Source organism: Glycine max, chromosome 9 (genome assembly GCF_000004515.6).
Source record: "Glycine max cultivar Williams 82 chromosome 9, Glycine_max_v4.0, whole genome shotgun sequence".
In the NCBI taxonomy this organism is placed as follows: Eukaryota; Viridiplantae; Streptophyta; class Magnoliopsida; order Fabales; family Fabaceae; genus Glycine; species Glycine max.
In genome coordinates this window covers 519,458-539,663 of record NC_038245.2, presented here as the reverse complement: position 1 = coordinate 539,663, position 20,206 = coordinate 519,458, and the positions used below count along the sequence as shown (strand labels likewise).

General features: G+C 33.7%; 3 protein-coding genes across 3 annotated transcripts; 2 read left to right on the top strand and 1 right to left on the bottom strand.

Moving 5' to 3' along the window:
• Positions 1-900: 900 nt before the first annotated feature.
• LOC100787337 (39S ribosomal protein L46, mitochondrial-like) lies at positions 901-4,531 on the top strand. The gene is made up of 7 exons (NM_001361139.1): positions 901-1,025; positions 1,689-1,835; positions 2,334-2,399; positions 3,340-3,414; positions 3,584-3,713; positions 3,796-3,921; positions 4,060-4,531. The coding sequence occupies exons 2-7, from the start codon at positions 1,690-1,692 to the stop codon at positions 4,201-4,203; spliced, it is 687 nt and encodes a 228-aa protein (NP_001348068.1). The 5' UTR covers positions 901-1,025; position 1,689; the 3' UTR covers positions 4,204-4,531.
• A 1,106-nt stretch (positions 4,532-5,637) lies between these two features.
• On the top strand, positions 5,638-10,838 carry LOC100784680 (50S ribosomal protein L4). Its single transcript, XM_003534634.4, has 9 exons — positions 5,638-5,798; positions 6,076-6,218; positions 6,334-6,386; positions 6,526-6,643; positions 7,556-7,704; positions 8,172-8,279; positions 8,403-8,522; positions 9,693-9,863; positions 10,529-10,838. Exons 2-9 carry the CDS (start codon positions 6,107-6,109, stop codon positions 10,628-10,630), a joined length of 933 nt encoding a protein of 310 aa, XP_003534682.1. The 5' UTR covers positions 5,638-5,798; positions 6,076-6,106; the 3' UTR covers positions 10,631-10,838.
• Positions 10,839-13,244: 2,406 nt separating this feature from the next.
• Positions 13,245-19,974, bottom strand: LOC100781455 (protein STRUBBELIG-RECEPTOR FAMILY 8). The gene is made up of 16 exons (XM_006586699.3): positions 19,623-19,974; positions 19,189-19,321; positions 18,838-18,909; positions 18,657-18,722; positions 18,455-18,526; positions 18,289-18,360; positions 17,709-17,780; positions 17,559-17,624; positions 17,423-17,488; positions 17,018-17,328; positions 16,160-16,416; positions 15,374-15,645; positions 15,094-15,229; positions 14,855-14,994; positions 14,579-14,735; positions 13,245-13,639 (listed from the first exon to the last, which is right to left on the bottom strand). Exons 1-16 carry the CDS (start codon positions 19,711-19,713, stop codon positions 13,487-13,489), a joined length of 2,136 nt encoding a protein of 711 aa, XP_006586762.1. The 5' UTR covers positions 19,714-19,974; the 3' UTR covers positions 13,245-13,486.
• Between the last annotated feature and the right edge of the window lie 232 nt (positions 19,975-20,206).

Sequence of the window (20,206 nt, the reverse complement as noted above, 5' to 3'; positions counted from 1 at the left end):
TAAAGATAGTTAAACTTAGTGAGTTATTAAAAATTAGATATAATTTTAGGGATTGAGACCAACCCATGTAAATCTATTGTGTTCATCTCTTTCTATTTACTTTTATTAACAGGCATTGAATTACTAGTTTTTTCGAAAATTGTCCTTCAAAAGCTATTGATAAAACCGTTTTATTAAACTATCGTCTGTGCCCTTTATAAAACCATGTCTATTTTTATAAGAAGGTTCTAAAAAAAAGTTTGATTTGTTCATAGACTACAATGAGAGCGTAAAAGGGATTTGTTATCCTTTAGAAGAGATTTTTTTGTGTAGAAGTAGTAGCATGGTGCAAAAGAGATTCTTTTATGGTCCTCATCCTTATGCATCCTAAGACGAAAAAATGTTTGAATCAAATTGTTAATCTCCTTTTATTTGTATTAATTGCTAATAAAGAAAATGATGGACAGACAAATTTATTTGAGAAGCCATGTTGCTAATCTTCTTCTATGGTCCTAATGCTTCTTTCCTCTTATTTTAAAATATATAGCTATATAATATTCGTTAAAATGTTTTACAATATATTTTTAATTAAAATATTTAGTAAAATGATTTTAATTTACGAATTTATCTTTCACTCACTCGTTAGTTGTTTTTAAATATATACTTAAATTTATAATTAAGAATAAAATGATGAGATAAATTCTTTTATATATATATATATATACATATATTAAAATATAATTTTTTATATTATTGTTTTAAAAAAATTATATAAAAATTCACATGTGTAAATAATTTTTTAAACAGGAATAAAATGATTTTATGAATTTTAATATAATTAAACGTTATTTATTAAAAAAATATTAAGTGAGTTGTAAACGTCATCGTTTAATCCTTGATGTTTTTTGCTTTTGCCCCCCTCTCTCTCTCCTACTTCCAAAACCCTTGTTCACTTCTCCAGTTGCCATTGCTGCAACAGCTATCTCATATTGTCCCGAAGAATGGAATGATATTGCGGGCTGATACGCTTCCATTCTTTGCTTAACGTAAGAAAGCTCTTTTCTTTCTCTATTTGGGCATTGCTATTGCTTTTATCTCTGCTTTGTATCCCCCTTTCTGATCCAAAGGAAATCCCCAACGCCATTACAGAAGTCAAACAGAGTTGCATCGAATTCATTATTTGCGTTGGAAACTTCTCAATTTATGTTGCGTCTGGGACAGTTTAAGTTACCAAATTGTTTTCTTAGATATTTATTTCTTCTATTTTTAAATCACTGTCGGGTTTAGATATAACATGAAATCAAGAGAATTTCAAGCTTATGTTGTTACTAGTTAGTGCTGTCTTTACTGAGATTTTGTTTTGAAATTTCAGTACTGATTTTTGTGTTTTATCGGCAAATGTTAGTTGTTAATTGTTAGTTTTTTGTTAGTGGCAAATTTGACAAATGTTAATTGTTAGTACTGATATGTGACATTAGAGTAAAAGATGCCAATTTTTTGAAACCATAAACCATGTGCTATTTTGTTGTGAATAGCAGCAGCAGCTGAGAAATATTATTTTTGTGTTGATTGCACTGGGAACAAGCTGTAAAGGCATCTATAAGAAACAGTAATAATGAAATTGATAATAGAAAATATTTTCCCTCTCCATTTGTTCATTTATTTGTTTTGATTCTTTTTGTGCATCTAATGGTTCTGCATACATCCAGGATGAAGATGTCATTGGTTCGACCTCTCTTGACAAAGCGAGGGTTCAGCACAAGCTCTGAGAACCTTGTTGCTTCTGTGCTCTTTGAGAGACTGCCAGTGGTCATTCCCAAAATTGACCCTGTAGTCTATGCATTTCAAGAATTCTCGTAACTTTCTCTCTGGTTTCATTGACTTTGATATTATGCTCTGCTTGGATAAAAAAAAATATACCTAAGATATAATGAATTGGGTATTTGGCCTTTATTTAGTCTTGGATTTGTAGTCATACTGTCATAGAAGATATTAATCCTATGTAGTTGTAGAATATATTAATCCACTTTTCAAGAAAAAAAGGTGTGCTGCTGTTGGAGGACCGTAGGGAAGGAAATGATGTCATGTCAAGCTGAAGTTTGCTCAAATTATATGAAATAAAAAAATAAGTAATATGTAATATTATCAGCATTTTCTTGAGTTCTTCCTCTTCTAATTTTAAAGATGGAAAAAATGAGGTTATGGCTTCAAACACGAGGAGTTGCTATTAATATTTCTTGGTTGAATGACTTTGTTGTGGTTTGCTTGGTAAACTTGAAGAACCTGTTTTAGCAGTGATTGCTATACTAACTGTATCTTTTTTTCTATTTTTTTCCTGGGGTTTGAATGGTTAGGTTTCGATGGCGACAACAATATCAACGCAGATATCCTGATGAATTTCTAGACAAATCTGATGCAAGGTATAAAGTGACAAGATTATGTCTATAGTTTTAATTTTTTGGTTATTTAAACTTAATTTAAAAGAGAGAGATCATTAGATGGGACTTTAATATTGTATATACAACAAATATATTTATAAGTTTCATGAGACTTGAAAAGATAAATACTTGAATAGTAAAAGATGATAGTTATATAACCAACATAATTGTTTTCTCTGTTAAAGTTCTATTTTATGTGAATTCTCTCAAATGGCTGTAAGGAAGGCATTTATCTATTTATTCCATAGAAAATGGGAAAGAATCATTGAGCGTATTGCTAGTTTGCTATACTGTGTAAAAAAATATTTCCTTCTTCCTCAAGACCAGCAAAATATCAAAACTATTATACATAAGAGGGGAATAAAAAGACAATAGACAACTAAACAAAAGTCAAAAACTATTTGTTAGAATAAATGAAAAAGTATCTAGTGATATCTTGATTATATTTTATTGTAATCTAGTCTCTCGTAGGAGTTAGGATTGTCTCCATATTTATTTATATTTGATGATTTGTTTCCTTATTTAATTAGAGTTATGATCTAGTATTAGTATTCTTAAATTTCGATTAAGTGCGTAACTCAATCTCACAAAATTTGGCTTAAGGCGCCTAACGCAATCTCACAAAACTAGCTTGTTAGGTGAGGATTGCCCAAGCCTTATAATGACTACATTGGCCATATCTTTAGTTGATGTAGGATCTCAACAAACCCTATAAAGTTAATGATATGATTAACAATTATTTAACTTGTTTTGCTAGATCTGACTCACTGGCTGTGATTATGATGCAATGACAAAAATGTTTCATATTCTTTTTGCCTCTTTCTCTGATTCTCGTTTTCCACATGCATGCATTGATACACAGCTAGCAATACAGATAGTTCCTTCTTTTCATATATTCTCATGAAAATTATATTACTTCCAGGGGGAAAGGTGATTATCAGATTGACTATGTGCCAGCACCACGAGTCACTGAAGCTGACAAAAACAATGATCGAAGGTAAACAATTTGAGTAGACTGACCACATGTGTAATTTACAGTAAGAAAATGTTTTATTTCAATTTTTGGAATTTATGAAGGAAAATGAATTCTATACAAGAGCAACCATCATGTCAATACTTGTGATTTCTCCAATGAAGTATTCTCTTGTTATTACTTGTATACTTAGGTCATTACAAAGAGCTCTTGATAGAAGACTATACCTTCTCCTCTATGGTATTGCATATGGTGCTCCAAGCGGGAAGCCTGTGTGGCATTTTCCTGAGAAAGTTTATGAATCCGAGGACAACATGCGCAAGGTTAAGTTTTAACATTATTATATGGATTTCCTCTTCTTATTTCTTTTTCTTCTTTTCCCTGTTAACTTTTGAAATTTTGCAGTGTGCAGAGTCTGCATTGAAGTCAGTCTTAGGAGATCTTTCTAATACATATTTTGTTGGAAATGCTCCAATGGCCCATACGGTTGTTCAGCCTACAGAAGACCAGTCTAGATCCACATCTTTTAAGGTATATTTTATAGGAACTTTGTGGTACTTCTGGTCTATTAATGGAAGGTTGGCATCTTTCAATATGTTATACTTGCCTCTTCATGTGAAAATTTATTGTACTTGCTTATTCTTTCTCTTTGCTGAAATCTTCTGCCAGAGATTCTTCTTCAAGTCTCAAGTTATTGCTAAAAACAAATTCAACATTGGAAAATGTGAGGATCATGTCTGGGTGACAAAGGATGAATTGATGGAGTATTTTCCCGAGCAAGCTGAGTTTTTGAACAAGATGATCATTAGCTGATGACAATGGAAGACAGTTAATTCAGTTGAAATTATTGCAAGCTCTGAATAACAATGAAGGACCTTGAAAGAAGATCAAGCTATCATAGTGTTTCTGGGCATAACTGAGGTTTTTCGATTGGAAGCTACACTTAACATCTCAAATTTGCCCAATTTTGTTGACAAGTCTGTTTGGATATCTATCTTAGCAGTTCACCACCAAGTTTTGTTTTAGAGTTCAAAGTAATACTTGTTTTCCTGAGTTCCCGAGAATGTCTCCACATTTTTGGTCTTGAACATTAGTCGCGGTTGCCTCCACATTAAGTTATATTTTAATAATTTTTTAATTGAAAATGTTTGTGTAAGGAAATGATGTTATCTACTAGAAACTTTTTTCAAAAAAAAAAAACCTACTAGAGACTTGCTTCTATCAAAAGAAAAAAGAAAAATGCCATTTATATTGAAATTGAGAAGAAAAAAAATGTGGAGAGTTAACTATTTGTGAATTTTTATATTAATTAAAGTATATTGAAATTAATACAGCAAAGCAAGTTACAGTTTTTTATTTTTATTTTTTTCCCTTACCAAAAAAAAAATGTTTATAATTAATTAGTTTTTTATTTAGCAATCATTAGACATATAGTTTGGGCGTGTGCTCAGATTTAAACGAGATTGGAACCGTTTTTCCTTGACTCATGAATTCAGTTTCAATGCTCTTATTTTTTTACTGAAACTTTCAATGCTCGTACATATTACGTGTACCTCCGATTTTTATTTTTTTTCCGGTAGGAAGTACACCCACATTTTTGCCCCCTTGGAAACCGGTTAATTTAATCAAATGATGTCTTAGGTGGTTTTTTTTTACCTCCATTGACAAGATTTACAGCTTCTGAAGATTCTGATTCAATGAAGGCATTATGAAGGTCGGCTTCTAAAGTGATAAATATTGTTTTATTCTGATTTGGTTGATTTTGTAACAGTGAAGGGTATTTCTTGTACCCATATTAATGATAATTGATTTTGTTTGAATGATAAAAAAAATAAGGCTGTACACCGCTTATAGTTGTAGAAAGGGACTATTTATTTACCAAACGATGAATAAAAAAGAATGGTGTCAATATAACAGGAATAAGTTAGTTTCTCCAAATGTGATAAAACAAGATTTAATTTTTTTATTAAGAGAGGTAACTACATTTAACATTCACTATATCTCAAATATGATTGTTTTTAAACGATAATACATGAAAGAAAAAGAAGGTATTCAAGGCATAAAAGTCTAAACACAAATCTATAGAATATAGAAAATTGACTAACATGTCTAATGTTTTTCCAAGCCGAAAATAACAAATAAAGAAAGTCAAGTGTAACAAAAAATAAATAAAGAAAGCCAAGTAAGTAAGAAAATAATTGTTGGGCTAAAAAGTCTAAATTCAAGCCCGTTTTTAACCTAATAGCCCAGAGAGGCCCATTAATCAGAGCCACCCTTTGTAAACGTTAACGAGCTCGGGAGCAGCTTCCATGGAGGCATAGACGGAGATGCAGTCATGAACAGGACAAAGTTCAGATTCTTCTTCTGAGCAAAATTTTGGGGCAGCAACTAACTAAATCCTCAAAACAGTAACTCTTTTTCTTTTTTCCTCATATCATGCTCAGTGGTTGAAGTAGCATCAGATTGTGTTTGATACCTGTTTTTACTTTTCACACTGTTTTGAGGGGCCTATTTGTGGTGAAAATACTGTTAGATATGTTATGTGGCAGTTGGTTGTGCGAATTTAAGTTGCGTCCAATGTGTTTGATGAAATGTCTCAGTTCCTTATCTGCTTTATTTTGAGCACTTAAACTAATTTTAAGCTTTATTCTTACCGTGGCCTCTGCTCTGGATTTCGAATGGAAGGTGCAATCTAGTGAAGATTGTTGGGTCAGTTATGGCAGCGTTGATTTCCAAAAGGATCCTACGTTGTTCTTCTGGGTCCTTGCATTCACTAGGACGATGTTACTTTGATTCACCTGGGTTTGCCTCTATTTATAAACCACGTGGTAAGACCTTCATGTAGTTTCTTAATTGTAGAGAGTTGTCATTTGCCGCCAATTCGAAATTTGTTTTTGCTTTTGTGAATATTTATATATACGATTATTTTATTTTTGTACACAGATGTATGCGGCGGTTTATCTGGGGAGAGAATGTTTTCTGCAGATCGTTCTTTGGTACATTGCGATTGCATTTGTTTTTTCTTCTATATTTGCAATTTCTTTCAGGATGAAGGATTAATCAATGAAGTTCTCTCTTATGCTGGTTGTTTACTGATTATTCTTTAATAATGTGGCGTAGTGTTTTTAAATGTAGGTCGGGTCCATGGTCCGGCAGTTTTCTACTTCTATTTTAACTCCCGGAGATGATGATAGTGCATTTCCGTCTGATTTATTGTCCAAAAAGATTCTGGCAACATCCGAGCGTACTATTGGTATGAAGGATAATTTCTAGGATTTTGTACATAAATATACAATATACCAGTGCTTCATTTTGCTGATTTTGATATTTATTTCTGAAAGGAGATTAATCAACTGACAGCCAGGTGTGCATTCCAGTGTTGTTTAGATTATTGAGATATGGGATAATTTTTTGTTCTTGTCCATTTTCTATGATCTAGACTAATATCTTCCATGTCAATGTTTTTATTCTCCTTTAGGGTTTAGGGTTCTTCTTTAGTTATACTTCTTGGCAGTCTTCTGATGAATAGGTTGAAGATGCATAATTTTCTCCAATGATCTAATTGACTGAATGTATTTCTATGTATATTACATGTCAGAAGACTCAGAACTTAAGAACATGTTTATGCCTAAAGTTAGATTCAATGAATGCATTATGTAACTATTCCTTGACATTTTCTATAGCTTTGTTCTCAAATGGATCCTGCGAGTCAGAACTTAATATTTTATGCATGCTTAATGATCTGCTTCTGCTCTGAAATTAAAGGAATTTGCGGCTAGGTTTAACTTTTGTGTCCTCCACTAAAATTATATACTTAATATCCTATGTAAGTTAGCAATTGCTTTCTCTAGTTCTTAACTGCATGTAGGGCCATAACCTTGTTATTATTGGAAATCATGGTGGGGTTGCAGGAAATCTTGGTGGAGGTGCATAAGTAACACTCTTCCATATAAACTATGTAGTATGTACCATAGTGTCACTGGTTAGGATTCTCCTTATTACTAATCAAAATTTTGAGTGCATCTTTGATTATTTCTCTGTTTTCTTCACTACCTACCGTCTTTCATGACAAACTGTCTAGTCTTTATGGCGGCATGTGCTGATTGATGTCTCAATAAGATCCAAGAGACCAAGATTGTCATTAATCCGGTTGATTATGATGTAGGGCTTTGCCAGGATCTTTTAATTCCAGTAACCAACTTTCATAATGAAGACAAGGGCTATATGGTTTTACCTGGAGATGTTTTTGATTTGCCTATTCGGAAGGACATTATTCATCGTGTTGTTAGGTGGCAGCTTGCAAAACGACAACAGGTAGTGACTGCTTCATATTTTGAAATTTAATGCTTGTTTGTCATTGTCATTGGACATGTGCAATCCAGTGGAAATGCTGTATTTCTTAGGCAAGATGACGATTTTTTTCTATATTGGCTTAGCAATTGTGGGATGTATTCTGTTGTTAAATGATGGAGATACGTAATCATTTCCCCCCTTTTTTCACTTGGATTTGCACGGAAATTGATTACGGGGATGGAGTTGAATAGGAAATTGGGATTGGGGGGGGGGGGGGGGGAGACAAGCATTTGGGTTTGGGACAAAACTACGATTTGGCATGTCTATTCAATTTTTTAAAGTTTGAAATGTTTCCACAATGCTTTTTCATTTATTAGTTGAAAACAGTATTTGGATATATAATTTATCTAGCGGATCTAAATTTAGCTATGAAAACTCTCCATGAGAATGTTATGTATTTCCTTATTGATAACTGATTTGATCAACAGGGGACTCACTCAACAAAAACTATCAGTGAGGTCAGTGGCACTGGGAGAAAACCTTGGAATCAAAAGGGAACTGGTAGAGCAAGGCATGGTTCATTGCGTGGGCCTCAGGTAGTGAAGCATTCTGCTCATTACTTGCTAGTCCATCTTTATTCCTTCTTTCTTCTCATTTTTTTGTGTTCTTATTGTCCATTTTTAGCAGTTGAAATTAACAAACTTAATGAATGGTAACAGTTCAGGGGTGGTGCCACCATGCATGGCCCTAAGCCCCGAAGCCATGCTTTCAAAGTCAATAAGAAGGTTCGACGTCTAGGGCTGAAGATTGCTTTATCAGCTCGTGCAGCAGAAGGAAAGGCAAGTCTCCTCCCCAACCCGTGTCCCCACTCACCATCAAAAAATAAAAAGTGTTACCTTCCCTAAATTATTCTATCTGCTGCATGAGTGTACATTCTTGCTAATAGTCAATATAGTGTAATTTTTCAGTTTTCACTTCTGGAAGATTTTGTTTTTAATATATGCAAGTATATTGTTTATTTAACGATTTAGCAGCCTAACTGCCAAGATACAGGATATTATTATTTCTTTTAAGGGTTTCTTTTGTTATTGATATTGATATAAATATTGAAATTAAAGGTATCATTTAGTGAAGTGCATTGTGTAGTAGGTTTGCATTTAATATTTCATATGAATGTTCTCAGCCTCAACCTTCTTGATTGACGATCATATTTGTTTTATTCCCTCTTTGACTTTTGAATCATATCATTTAATGTTAACATATTTCATTTATTTTAAAAGTAATCAACTGCAGGATGTTCTTTCAAATGAACACCACATGTGTAGAGACAAAAAATAGACTGCAATATCTTCACAGAATTGTGGTTGGGTGTATGGGGAATTAAGTAGGAACCAAAGAGTCAGGGTTCTAGAGTTAACACATGGCATCTGAGTGCAAAGTCCCTTGCGATCATTTATGTTAACTGTACTTTACTAAACAATGCTCAAAATACATGCCCCCTTTATGTTAACTGTACTTTACTAAGCAATGCTCAAAATACATGCCCCCGCTAAACTTGGCACTATAGAATCTGGTTGTTAAAAGGTGGCAAGCTAGTCATGCGACTAAATAATACAGTAAAACCATATAAAGAAGTGTAACTGGAGTACTGGACACTAGAAAATAATTCAAATCACAAAAGGGAAATGCTACTATATATGTCGGCTGTCATGTCCTTTAGTGCTTTCTTAATGTGAGTTTGAGTTGCATGGTTCTTTTGGGCATGTATCCCTATCCTCATCATAGGCTGTAGTTTACATTACCAAAATGCCTTTGTCGTGATTCTAGTGGGATATACTAGATTGCGTATTCTTTTAGCTCTTTTCACATAAGTTTTTTTTTATCCCATAATTATCTTGTGTGTACTGTTTGTAATCCTTATTTATTGGTTTGCTCTTGCATTATATGTTTAAATAAGAGTTTCTTCATGCTAATGTACACTAATCTCTGGGTAATTTTTTTTTATACAGCTTCTTGTTTTTGAGGATCTGGCGGTTCCCACACATAAAACCAAGAATATTGTGAATTATTACAATCAAATGGAGGATACCAAGAAACTGCTGCTTGTAGATGGCGCTATAGATGAAAAGTTAAAATTATCTACACAAAATCTACACTATGTTAACGTACTTCCCTCCATTGTAAGTTTGTATTTTATCCACGTTGCTTCTGTCATAGCTCAAATGGAACTTTACATTGTAAATTTCATTTGAAATTTATGTTATGCTTCTGGGAGCCAAAACATTTACCAAGCCTTATACTTGGTGGGATCAGATACATGGATTAATAATCAATAGCTACTGTTGAAATTTCACATTGACCATAGATATGGCTAAAGTAGAGAGCTATAAGGGTTTGGGTAATCCTCACTTCATGAGCAGATGCTAGCATTTAGGGTTAATTACGCCTAGCCTAAATTCAAGATGAATGGTAGCAGAGCCTATTATAGATTTGATATTGGGTCAACTTCAACTTCGATTGTAAAAAAAAAAAAAAAAAACTGGCTCGCAGCTTTTGCAGTGCAATCTTCACACTCTAGTCTAGACATCCATCCCTGGGTGAGAGATTGTGTTGAGATCTCACATCGATTATAGATATGACTAAAATAGAGTTTATAAGGACTTAGTATATAAGCTCTCATTTGTATACATTTTTCATTCAATTAAAACAATTTCATTTTTCTTTCAGATCATTTTCTTCCTCCACGAGCTCTGCCATATTTCATAACAATCATTATGTGGCGATTTTTCATGTGCATAAACCACAAATAATGTTGAAATTTCCTTTGTTTAACATTTTTTTGTAGGGCTTGAATGTCTACAGCATTTTGCTGCATGATACATTGGTGATGTCCCGAGCTGCTGTGAGCAAAATTGTTGAGCGCATGCATACTCCAATAAATCGTTGAGGCTGTAACTTTTTATTGTGCTTCGCTTCATTTACTCGGAAATAGGAACATTTCTGTAGCAACATAAAAAGATCCAATGAGAATATCTTTGGTACGAGGTGTCTGTTTTAATTACATAAGTTAGGCAAGTTATGCCATTTTGCCCATGTTGAAGGTTGGAACTTAGGAACTTGATGATCGAAATTTGACGTTCATGTGATTAGGTTTATCTTGTTTTCCGGTGGTTGAATCTCATTTTTCAATTCTTTCACATGCATAGGATCTGATAAACCTGTACATCATTCATGACCTAGTGTCCTTCATTCATGAATTTAACCAATATAGTTTGTCTTTGGCTTTCAATGGTTTAATTGGATTAGGCAGCACCAAGGGTGTGGCTGTTCAAAAGTTTGGTGCCTTTTTACCCTCTTGGATGCTTCCTTACTTATTGGTGCTTCTTAGTCACAATGCAGTCTGCCGGAGCAAGACTATAGTTTTGAGGCCCTGAGGTTGTAAATCACTTCAATGTGTGCAGTGCAATCACCAAGACCTTAGTTGGGCTTCTCTTATCATATTTTCCTATCCGTTACATGATGGCAAGTAATGGCATCTATATTGTGCTGATCTTGATACAACAGTAAAAACATCTATATTAGTGAGAAAATTTATGTTTCGTATCAACAATAATCTCTTGAATTTCTTAGCAAAACTATTTTTCTTTTAATAGAAACTTGATAATTATTTTAGGTTATGTTTGGATTGGTAGTAGAGAATGAAACAATATATTATAATATAACAGAGCTAATGGGTTGGAATCGGATGGATTAAAAGTACCGTTTCATTGTTTGGGTAATTTTTTATAATAAAATGGAACAAATATTTTATTCCATCATTTGGAAAAAGAATGAAGCGAAGCAAATTTAATTTTTTATTTCCTATATCACCTTAATTTATTATAATGAGATACTTATTTCTATTCTCAAGTTCATGGCTAACGCCACATCATTAGTTTTGGTCCGCAAGTATCATTTTAGATACTTTATCATTAAGTTGAAAAGATCACCCTTTAGTAGTTTATAACATTTCAAATAATGACTAAAGTTGGCATTCTTAAGTTTTGCTTCCTGGTAGGATGATTTGTCATGATTGTCATAAAATTTAGAAGTGTAATAAAAATAGGAGGCCTATCTAATGAGAACTTGAGAGGTAAGTGGCATAAATTTTAATCTTACATCTATTCACAAATTATCAAAATCGTTTTAATTAGTTTTAATCTTAATCATCCATTTAAATTTGCTCAACGCACACTATCATCTTTTACTTGATATGCTTCCTATAAACTAAATGTAATATTGTTAAAGTTTCTAGAATCATCAAAATTCTGAAATTGTCTTGTATAATGAGATTGAGACTTAACAAACTGTGTTTATATTAATGAAACACGTATTTTTGAATTGAATAAAAAAGAAAGGGTATGTGATAGGCTTCGGTAGGGTAATGTTTCTAACTCTTACTAGTCATAAAGTCCAAATTTTTTGGTCGTGATAAAAAAACTTATCATATTTTTTAGTTTTTATCCTCATATATTATCTTCGTTTTTCATGTTTAAGTTTTAAATTTTGTATTACTTTAAAGTTCAAACTGAGAAGGTTCTTTATTCTTCAATAATTTTAGACAATAATTAGATCAATTCTAAGTATTGATATTTTTTTATTAAAATATGTATTTAAATTATAATCTTATACATCTGATTAATTTATTTATCTAAAATATGATAAAGAAGATATATAATGAACATAATCAAAGATACTTAAAAAACTACATAAAAAGGTCAAAATAAATGGGGAAAAAGACAAAAGTAGAAGAAGAGTCTACATAGTAATGTGTAATTATACATTATATATGAATTCAAAGTTTTTTCTTTAAAAAAATGAAAGGGTGATCAGGATCGATCATATTGAAAAAAAAAAAAGATAAACATGGAAATCAAACCGATTATAATTGGTGTGCTTCATGTTGTAAGTTGTAACGTATATTCACCATAAAATCTCACCAAATTGTTTATTGAGGCATGGCACTGAGGCCCAGAAATCACAAGAGTGATTATCTGTTCGAACCAACCAAACTCGCTTTCTACACAAATTTTCAATTCTCCATTTCATATTTTGAACCGTGTGAACGTCCCAAGGGTTCCCAAACACGGTCTAATTAAAAAGGAAAAGGACTTATCTGTAAATTAAAAATCATTCCAAGGCCATGCAGAAGAAGAAAACAACAAAGTGCTAAAAATGGATAGGAAAACGCCAAATGCTTGTTTCATTGAGAGGGTGGGAATGGAATACAATTAGGGAACAACAAAAAGTAGGACCCGTCCAAATGCATGCACCGTCATAATAATAATAATAATAATAATAATAATAATAATAATAATAATCCAACTCATTACAAATAGCATCCACTCCCTTTTCCGAGGCCTTTTATGTGATTGTGTCGGTAGTTGGAATTTCATCAGTGCATGCCAACAAAGCCTATAACTCATAAAGTTCGTTCGTAATACAATTTTTTTTTTTATAAAACCTATTTTGCATCAAGGCAAGAAATAATATTAATAATAATAATAATAATAGTAATGGACTTTCAATTAAATTACATTATATTACAGCATGGCAAATCAATTAAAATATACAGCTTATTTTCCATAGTGTTAAATGGTGTGTGAAAAATTCCAACGCGTAATTAGTATCTAGAATTTGTTTTTGATTGATGATACATTTTCACAAACTTTTCTACTCCTTACTTCCAGTGTTTTTGTAGTAGTAATTTTTTAGCCGGGAAACTGCACAAAATTGCAAAAGATCACTAGAGGCACTATGACATTTAAAATGACATGTCCATGGCATCATGGTCTGGGGTCTTGTGACCAAAACCAGATTCCTCACTTGGTCGTCTTTTAACCACACTTGCTCTTTGCACTAACCGAACCAATGCTTGCACCACCTCAGACATCGGAGGTCGAAATTCGGGTTCCGGCTGTGCACACAATCAAAATCATTAGTAACATCTTTTGAAGAATTATGATGATTGCAACAACACCAACTAAGTTTACGTGCACCATTTGGTCAACAATGCCAATTATTACAAGGGTCCCGTTAAGGTTGCATTAAATAGACCCTATTGAATGCATTTAATTACTTGAAAAAGCAAGTGTCAAATGGCTTGTACTACTACTTTACAATGAAAATTGACAACAATCAAACCTTTGTCCCACTAGGTGGAATGAGCAACACAAATCAAACAATCAAGCCGTGATGTTCTCTAGTGAATAGTGTCTATAAACAATCCATTCAACTTTATTATCTTCTTAATAGATTTGCCAATAGTTCTTCTCGGTTTTCATTTACCTCTAACAGGACTGTCCATGCTACCTCAACTTTCCCTCTAATGCACTCATTCTTACTCTTGTCCCAAATTTCTGCATTTCCCTTTACCTCTAGTAGTAGGACTACCCTCCATCTGATCTAGTCTTCTTAGTGGACCTCGTTCTCGTTGGACTTTTCCACACATGTCCATACCTCGTAAGGCAAGATTCTACCACTTTTTCTAAAGTAGATGCTACCTCAACTTTCTCTTTAATGCATTCATTCCTAACCTTGTCTAATATGTCTACTATATGAATCTTATTGTTTTGTTGGTATTTTATGCCCAACACTTGGTTTCATATAGCAATACTTAAACTTGAGCAGTACTTTTTGTCACATATAACACTAGAGGCACTCCTCCATTTCATTCAATAAAAAATTTCTACTTTCGTTTCCCTTAACTAATGCCCTTTGGTACCAGTTAGCATTTGCCCTATTATAAAGACTAAACTATAGTGCAGAAATAAATGCACGAGTGCAGTAAATGGAATAGGTACTAAAACAAGTTGCTAGCCATTTGTTGTTCATTTGGTCATTAGAGAAGCTTTACCTGAACACAGAGGGCAATGATATCAGCAAAGCGTGACAGTGACTTTGCAGGATACATGCCGTTCAAAGTAGGATCAACCATTTTGGCCAAGGCATCTATATCATGGAGTTGTGGTGTAGCCCACCTCACAAGTGACTGCTCTGATCGAACCCGTGAACTAAACTTGCAAAAATTACAAATGAATGTAAGAAGCCATACAGAAAAGAAAGATAATAATGAAGGATAAACATTTAAGTGATGGACATGATTTCTTTACATCAAGTATGGTAGGCTCACCTGTCAAGTGGCTTCCGACCAGTCAATAGTTCCAGCATAACCACCCCAAAGCTGTAAACATCACTTTTTACAGTGTATACTCCAGATAATGCAAACTCAGGAGCACTATAACCAAATGAACCGACCATCTGAGTTGATACCTGTTAAAACTCAATGATGGTAATCAAAGAAGTGAGAAATAAAAGATACAAAAACAATGTTCAGCTGTGCATGAAGGAAACAAAAGCTTCTTCTCCAACCTGCCGCTCAGTGTTTGGTGTCAAAGCAGCTAAACCACAGTCAGACAGGTGAGGATTGAGCTCCTCATCAAGTAATATATTTGCAGATTTGAAATTTCTATGTACAACAGAAGGCAAGCACACTTCATGCAGGTACCTGACATACAAAGCATAACTCAAGAAATTAGCCTGAATGTGATATGCTAACTCACTCTACTTGAGGGAAAAACAGGGGGGTCGGGTAGCCAGTCAAGGCCATGCCAAAGAGAGACTTAATATGTCAGATGTGAATGAAACATACTCTAAAGCCCGGGCTGTGCCAAGTGCTATGCGTACACGGGCATTCCAAGACAAATCCTTGCTGCTATCTTCAGCAAAATGGAGCATGTCATGCAGATTTCCATTTGCTATATACTCATAAACTAGAAGTCGTTGGCCATGCTCTGCACAATATCCAGCCAATGTCACAATGTTTGGGTGCCGCAAGCGTGACATATTTGAAACAGCTTCAAGAAAATTGTCTTCCTCCTGTAATGACAAAGCTGAGTTGTCGATCTTCTTAATAGCCATTACCTAAACATAAGCAAATATCGGAACCATTAGCATAATAACATATTATAGTGTCCATAGCTTTTATTTTATAGGGATAAAAATAATTTTCTCCAAGTTCAAATTCATAAGAAAATAAAAAATAGCCATAATAAAAAAAGAAAATGAAGAGATAGGCAGAGAGTAGATGGATCATTGTGCAGCCTTAGTGAATAAAGAGGCACTATGAAGCCAAATATTTCATTACTTGTGATTGCACAACATATATGCTACAAATATAATGATAATAAAAAAAATTAAAAATTCAAACCAAATTAAAGGTTAAAAACAACAAAAGAGGAAAAAAGAAACATTATTTAAAATGCAGCAAAACCAAAATTACTGATGAAGAAAAATGTCTATAAATCATCAAGAACTGGTTCAACCAATTGAAGATCCAGCTGGTAATTTAATAGGCATTTTTGTTCCATACATAACAAGAATAAATTCCAAAAATGCAGTAGGAAGGTTGATAACAAATGCAACACTAAAAGGTTACCTTTCCATTTGGAAAATCAGCCCTGTAAACTCGGCCAAGAGAACCTTCACCAATAATAAATTCTTGACTAAAGCTATTTGTTGCACTTTGGAGAGAAGCAACTGTGTATGATGTAGAAGTTATAGGGGATTTCATCTGCTTTACAGATCCACTTTTTACAGCTACCCTCTCAACTGTCACATTTTCTGCTGGACGAGGCTTGAGATCTGTAACAACAGCAGCACTTTTTACCCTCTGCTCTTGCATCTGAGGAGTTACTGAAAGCACAAAACCCAAAAGAAAAGCTGAACTGGTTAGGATGCATATATACCACCCTTAAGCTCAAAACAATAAATAAATAGTAATGATTATGAAGTGAAGGAGCATTTACAAAAACAGATTCAAAGGGTAATGCAAATGAATTTTGTAAGAGAATAAAGAAAAATTCCACTATACCATTTTTAATACAAAACAGATGTAATTAAGTGGGTGTTTGCTTGCACGTTTGATATGGGCATTTTTTCAGCACATTCACGTCAAATCTCAAGTTTACACAGATGCTACAATGTAATGCCTTGGTCTTGACATGCATCTACACTTAGCTGACGTTAAACCAAGCATGCTATAAAACTATAATGGAGCAAATGCTCTATGCATGGAATTTACACCAAATACAAAGCTCCAAATCCCAATTTCTCTCAATTTGGCCTTATAAACACCTTACTTTATAGTTTCCACCTTTAGTGCCTCCAAATATCAACATTCAACAAAGATTGGAGTAAACTAATGCACATACCATTTTAAACTACATTTTGACAAAGAAACCAAATTACAGAATCATAATATATATATATGGAAACAAAAAGAAAGGGAAATCACCATTAATAACTCCACGAGGAAGGCTCCCACTAAAATTTCTTGCACCCTTTTTCTTCCCCTTTTGCTTTCGGATACAGAAAACAAGAGCAAGGAACACAATAGCAGCCACCAGTACTGAACCTAAAACAATGCCTATGACAGCCCCCACTGTCAAACCCTTATGGCCATTAGATTTTTCATTATCAGAAGCTTGTGTTTTATTATGTGAACCAGATCCAGAATGATGACGTCTATGAGATCCACTGGGAGGAGGTGAAGTAACTGTCGGCGGAAGAGGAGCAGGACGGTTCTCAAAAGAATTTCCATCGTATCTAGTTAATATTTAAAGAGTCACATTAACCACATTGCTGAAGCTATGCATTAGAAAACAGATAGGCATTTCAAACAACAATCCATAATACTTACATGAAATTATGGATGGAACTAAGCTCATGGGGTATCCATCCACTGAAATTATTGTTTGCAACATTTCTGGAAAAGTATAGAGCAACATTAGAAACTGAATGCAGATAATTCAAGGCCCAAAGGGTGAAGAACTTACAAAGTATCCAAAGGCAAACCAACGAGAGCACTAAGAGAACCAGTCAACTGGTTCTTCTGCAAGAAACTACAAAAGAATTTCGATAAGCATTAAATTAACATTTACTGAAAATTTCTACCAGTTCATCAATTAAAACATCATCCAACTTACAGAGAAGAAAGATTGGCCAATGCACCAACTGAAGGAGGAAGATCCCCAGAGAAGTTATTGAATGATAGATCCCTATGTCAATGACAATGAATGCAACCAATCATCAAATAGAATCCATCATAAAACTACTATTAGTTAGTCAGTTATAATTATCAAAACAACCAATGACTATAAAAGGTTTCAGAATGAAACTATTCCTCTCACTAGTGAAGGGATTTCCATTGGAACATAAACTTTATGTTAATATGGTAAATGAATTTGAATCCTGATATATGATTAATAAAAAAAATGACCATGCAGTTCAAGTATTAAGTCAATCCATGAACATGGTCAGAGTCCAATCCAAAACTAAAAAAATTGAACTCAAAACCAATAATAGCTCAAACCTAAAAGTTAAAAGTCCCTCTGATTCAGCCAACAAAAAACGTCTGTTCATATATTTCGAAAAAAGAAGAGCATCGAAATTGATTAACCATGGCCACAAATCAGTACAGTAAGCATTATTTTCTTAGTCAGAACACTAAGAAAATGAAATAAATGATGGGAAAGTGGAATGAAGAAACTATGTAAGATATCTTACAGGGTGCCAAGATCTTGAAGACTAGCAAATATATCACCAACTGTCATGGAGAGTGCATTATTGCTTAAATTCCTAAAAACCACAAGAAAATACAGTAAGTGCGCTCCAACGTATGATCCAATTGAATATTATGAAATAAAAATGTGTACATTCAAAAGAAACTTACAAATAATTGAGTGAACCCATGGCAGAAATGGAATAAGGAAGATTTCCAGATAAATTATTTCTTGCAAAATTCCTGATTGTCCCAATTGAAAAGCAATGGCACAGTTCAGCAACAGAAAAAAATAATTAACATTTCAAATAAAGTAGAAAAGTGAAAATGATCAACAAAATGAAATGAGCGTGTAATTGTAGGCAAACATTACAGGCTTGTAAGATTGGGCGGCAACTGGTAGGGAATTGTATCATGGATCTTGTTATCACTTAAGTCACTACAAAAACACAAAAATAAGAATTAAAAAACCAATAACCAGTTTACCAGCATATATCAAAACAATGAAGATTATGTATAGTGCAGCACAAAACAACAGAATAAAATTATCTCACAGGTCTCTGAGTGACATAAGGTCTGAAAGCAAGTACCCCAGAGTCCCATCGAGTCCTAAACCTGAGAGTTTACTATCCAGCATCACAACAGAGAGATCAGTTAGTTTTCTCAACCACAATCAAGGTTTTAAAAAACGGTCAGCGACTGCGATTTTAGCCATGACATCAAGTCTTTCAGACTCGCGGCAGCGACCGCATAGCGAATCAGCCACATTTGTCTGCAGCAATTTCCCATTGCAACAAAACCCCAACCACAATTTAAAACCTTGATTGCAAAACAAATTTTTAAACAACAAACAAACATATAAAATAAATAAATCAGAAATGTGCAATATAAAGTGAATCTCTTACATGGAAACAACGGCTGATCCCTCACACGTTACCCCTTTCCATGACTCTCCACATGGATCACCACCACCGATTTTCCAACCCGTTAGCTGAGTTGGACTATTCAACACATTGTACATGACCTCAAGAGCTTGAACTGCAACAGAAAAAAAAAACAATAAAAACTACCAACAGAGAGCAAAAATAAAAAAAGACCGTGTTTTGAATGAAAAAACACCCACCCGTAACTTCATTATTTGCATTACAACACTCCCTATTCACCCAGAGTTAACAAAACAAAATCAAGCCCCAAAAATCCAATGTCCTCAACACAAAATCCAAACTTTATCTCAAAACCATACAGATTAAGTCATTCAACACCGATCACATCAATCAACCGCAGAATGATCACTCCAACAAAAAAAAACGGAGAAAGAACAACAATAATAATATATTACCATCAGAAGGGTCAGTGGTGGCGAGGGAAAGAGGAAGAGCAACGAAGATGAAAGAGAAACAGAGAGCAAGAGGGAAACTAGGACGAGCCATTGCGTTCAGAAGCGTGGTTCAGGTGCGGAGAGGCACATGCAGAGTATCATGGAGGCGAAAGAAGAAGTAGAAGTAGAAGTAGAAGTAGAAGCAGTAGTTGAGTTTCAGATCGCGACTGGTTGTACAAGGCAAGGCCATTAAAGAAAGGGACAGATATTGGAGATTCGAAGCTTGCTCAGTCTAATGAAGAGAGAGAATATCATAAGCAAAAGCAGCACGAGAGTGTTCAGTGTGTGAGTTTCTGCGTGTCGGCCAAAATAACAAAACAAGACAAGTAATAATAATCTTAGTATACAAAAAATACTATAATATTCTGTACGTACTAATAATAATAAATTCACCAAAATAATAATAATAATAGTCCATCGGTTAATATAAGGACTCAATTACCCAATTTATTAAATTTTAAAAAAAATAATTAATAATAATAAATTTATCTTTAAATTTATAATTTTTTTAAAATTATTTTTGTTATTAATACTTTTATCTTTCA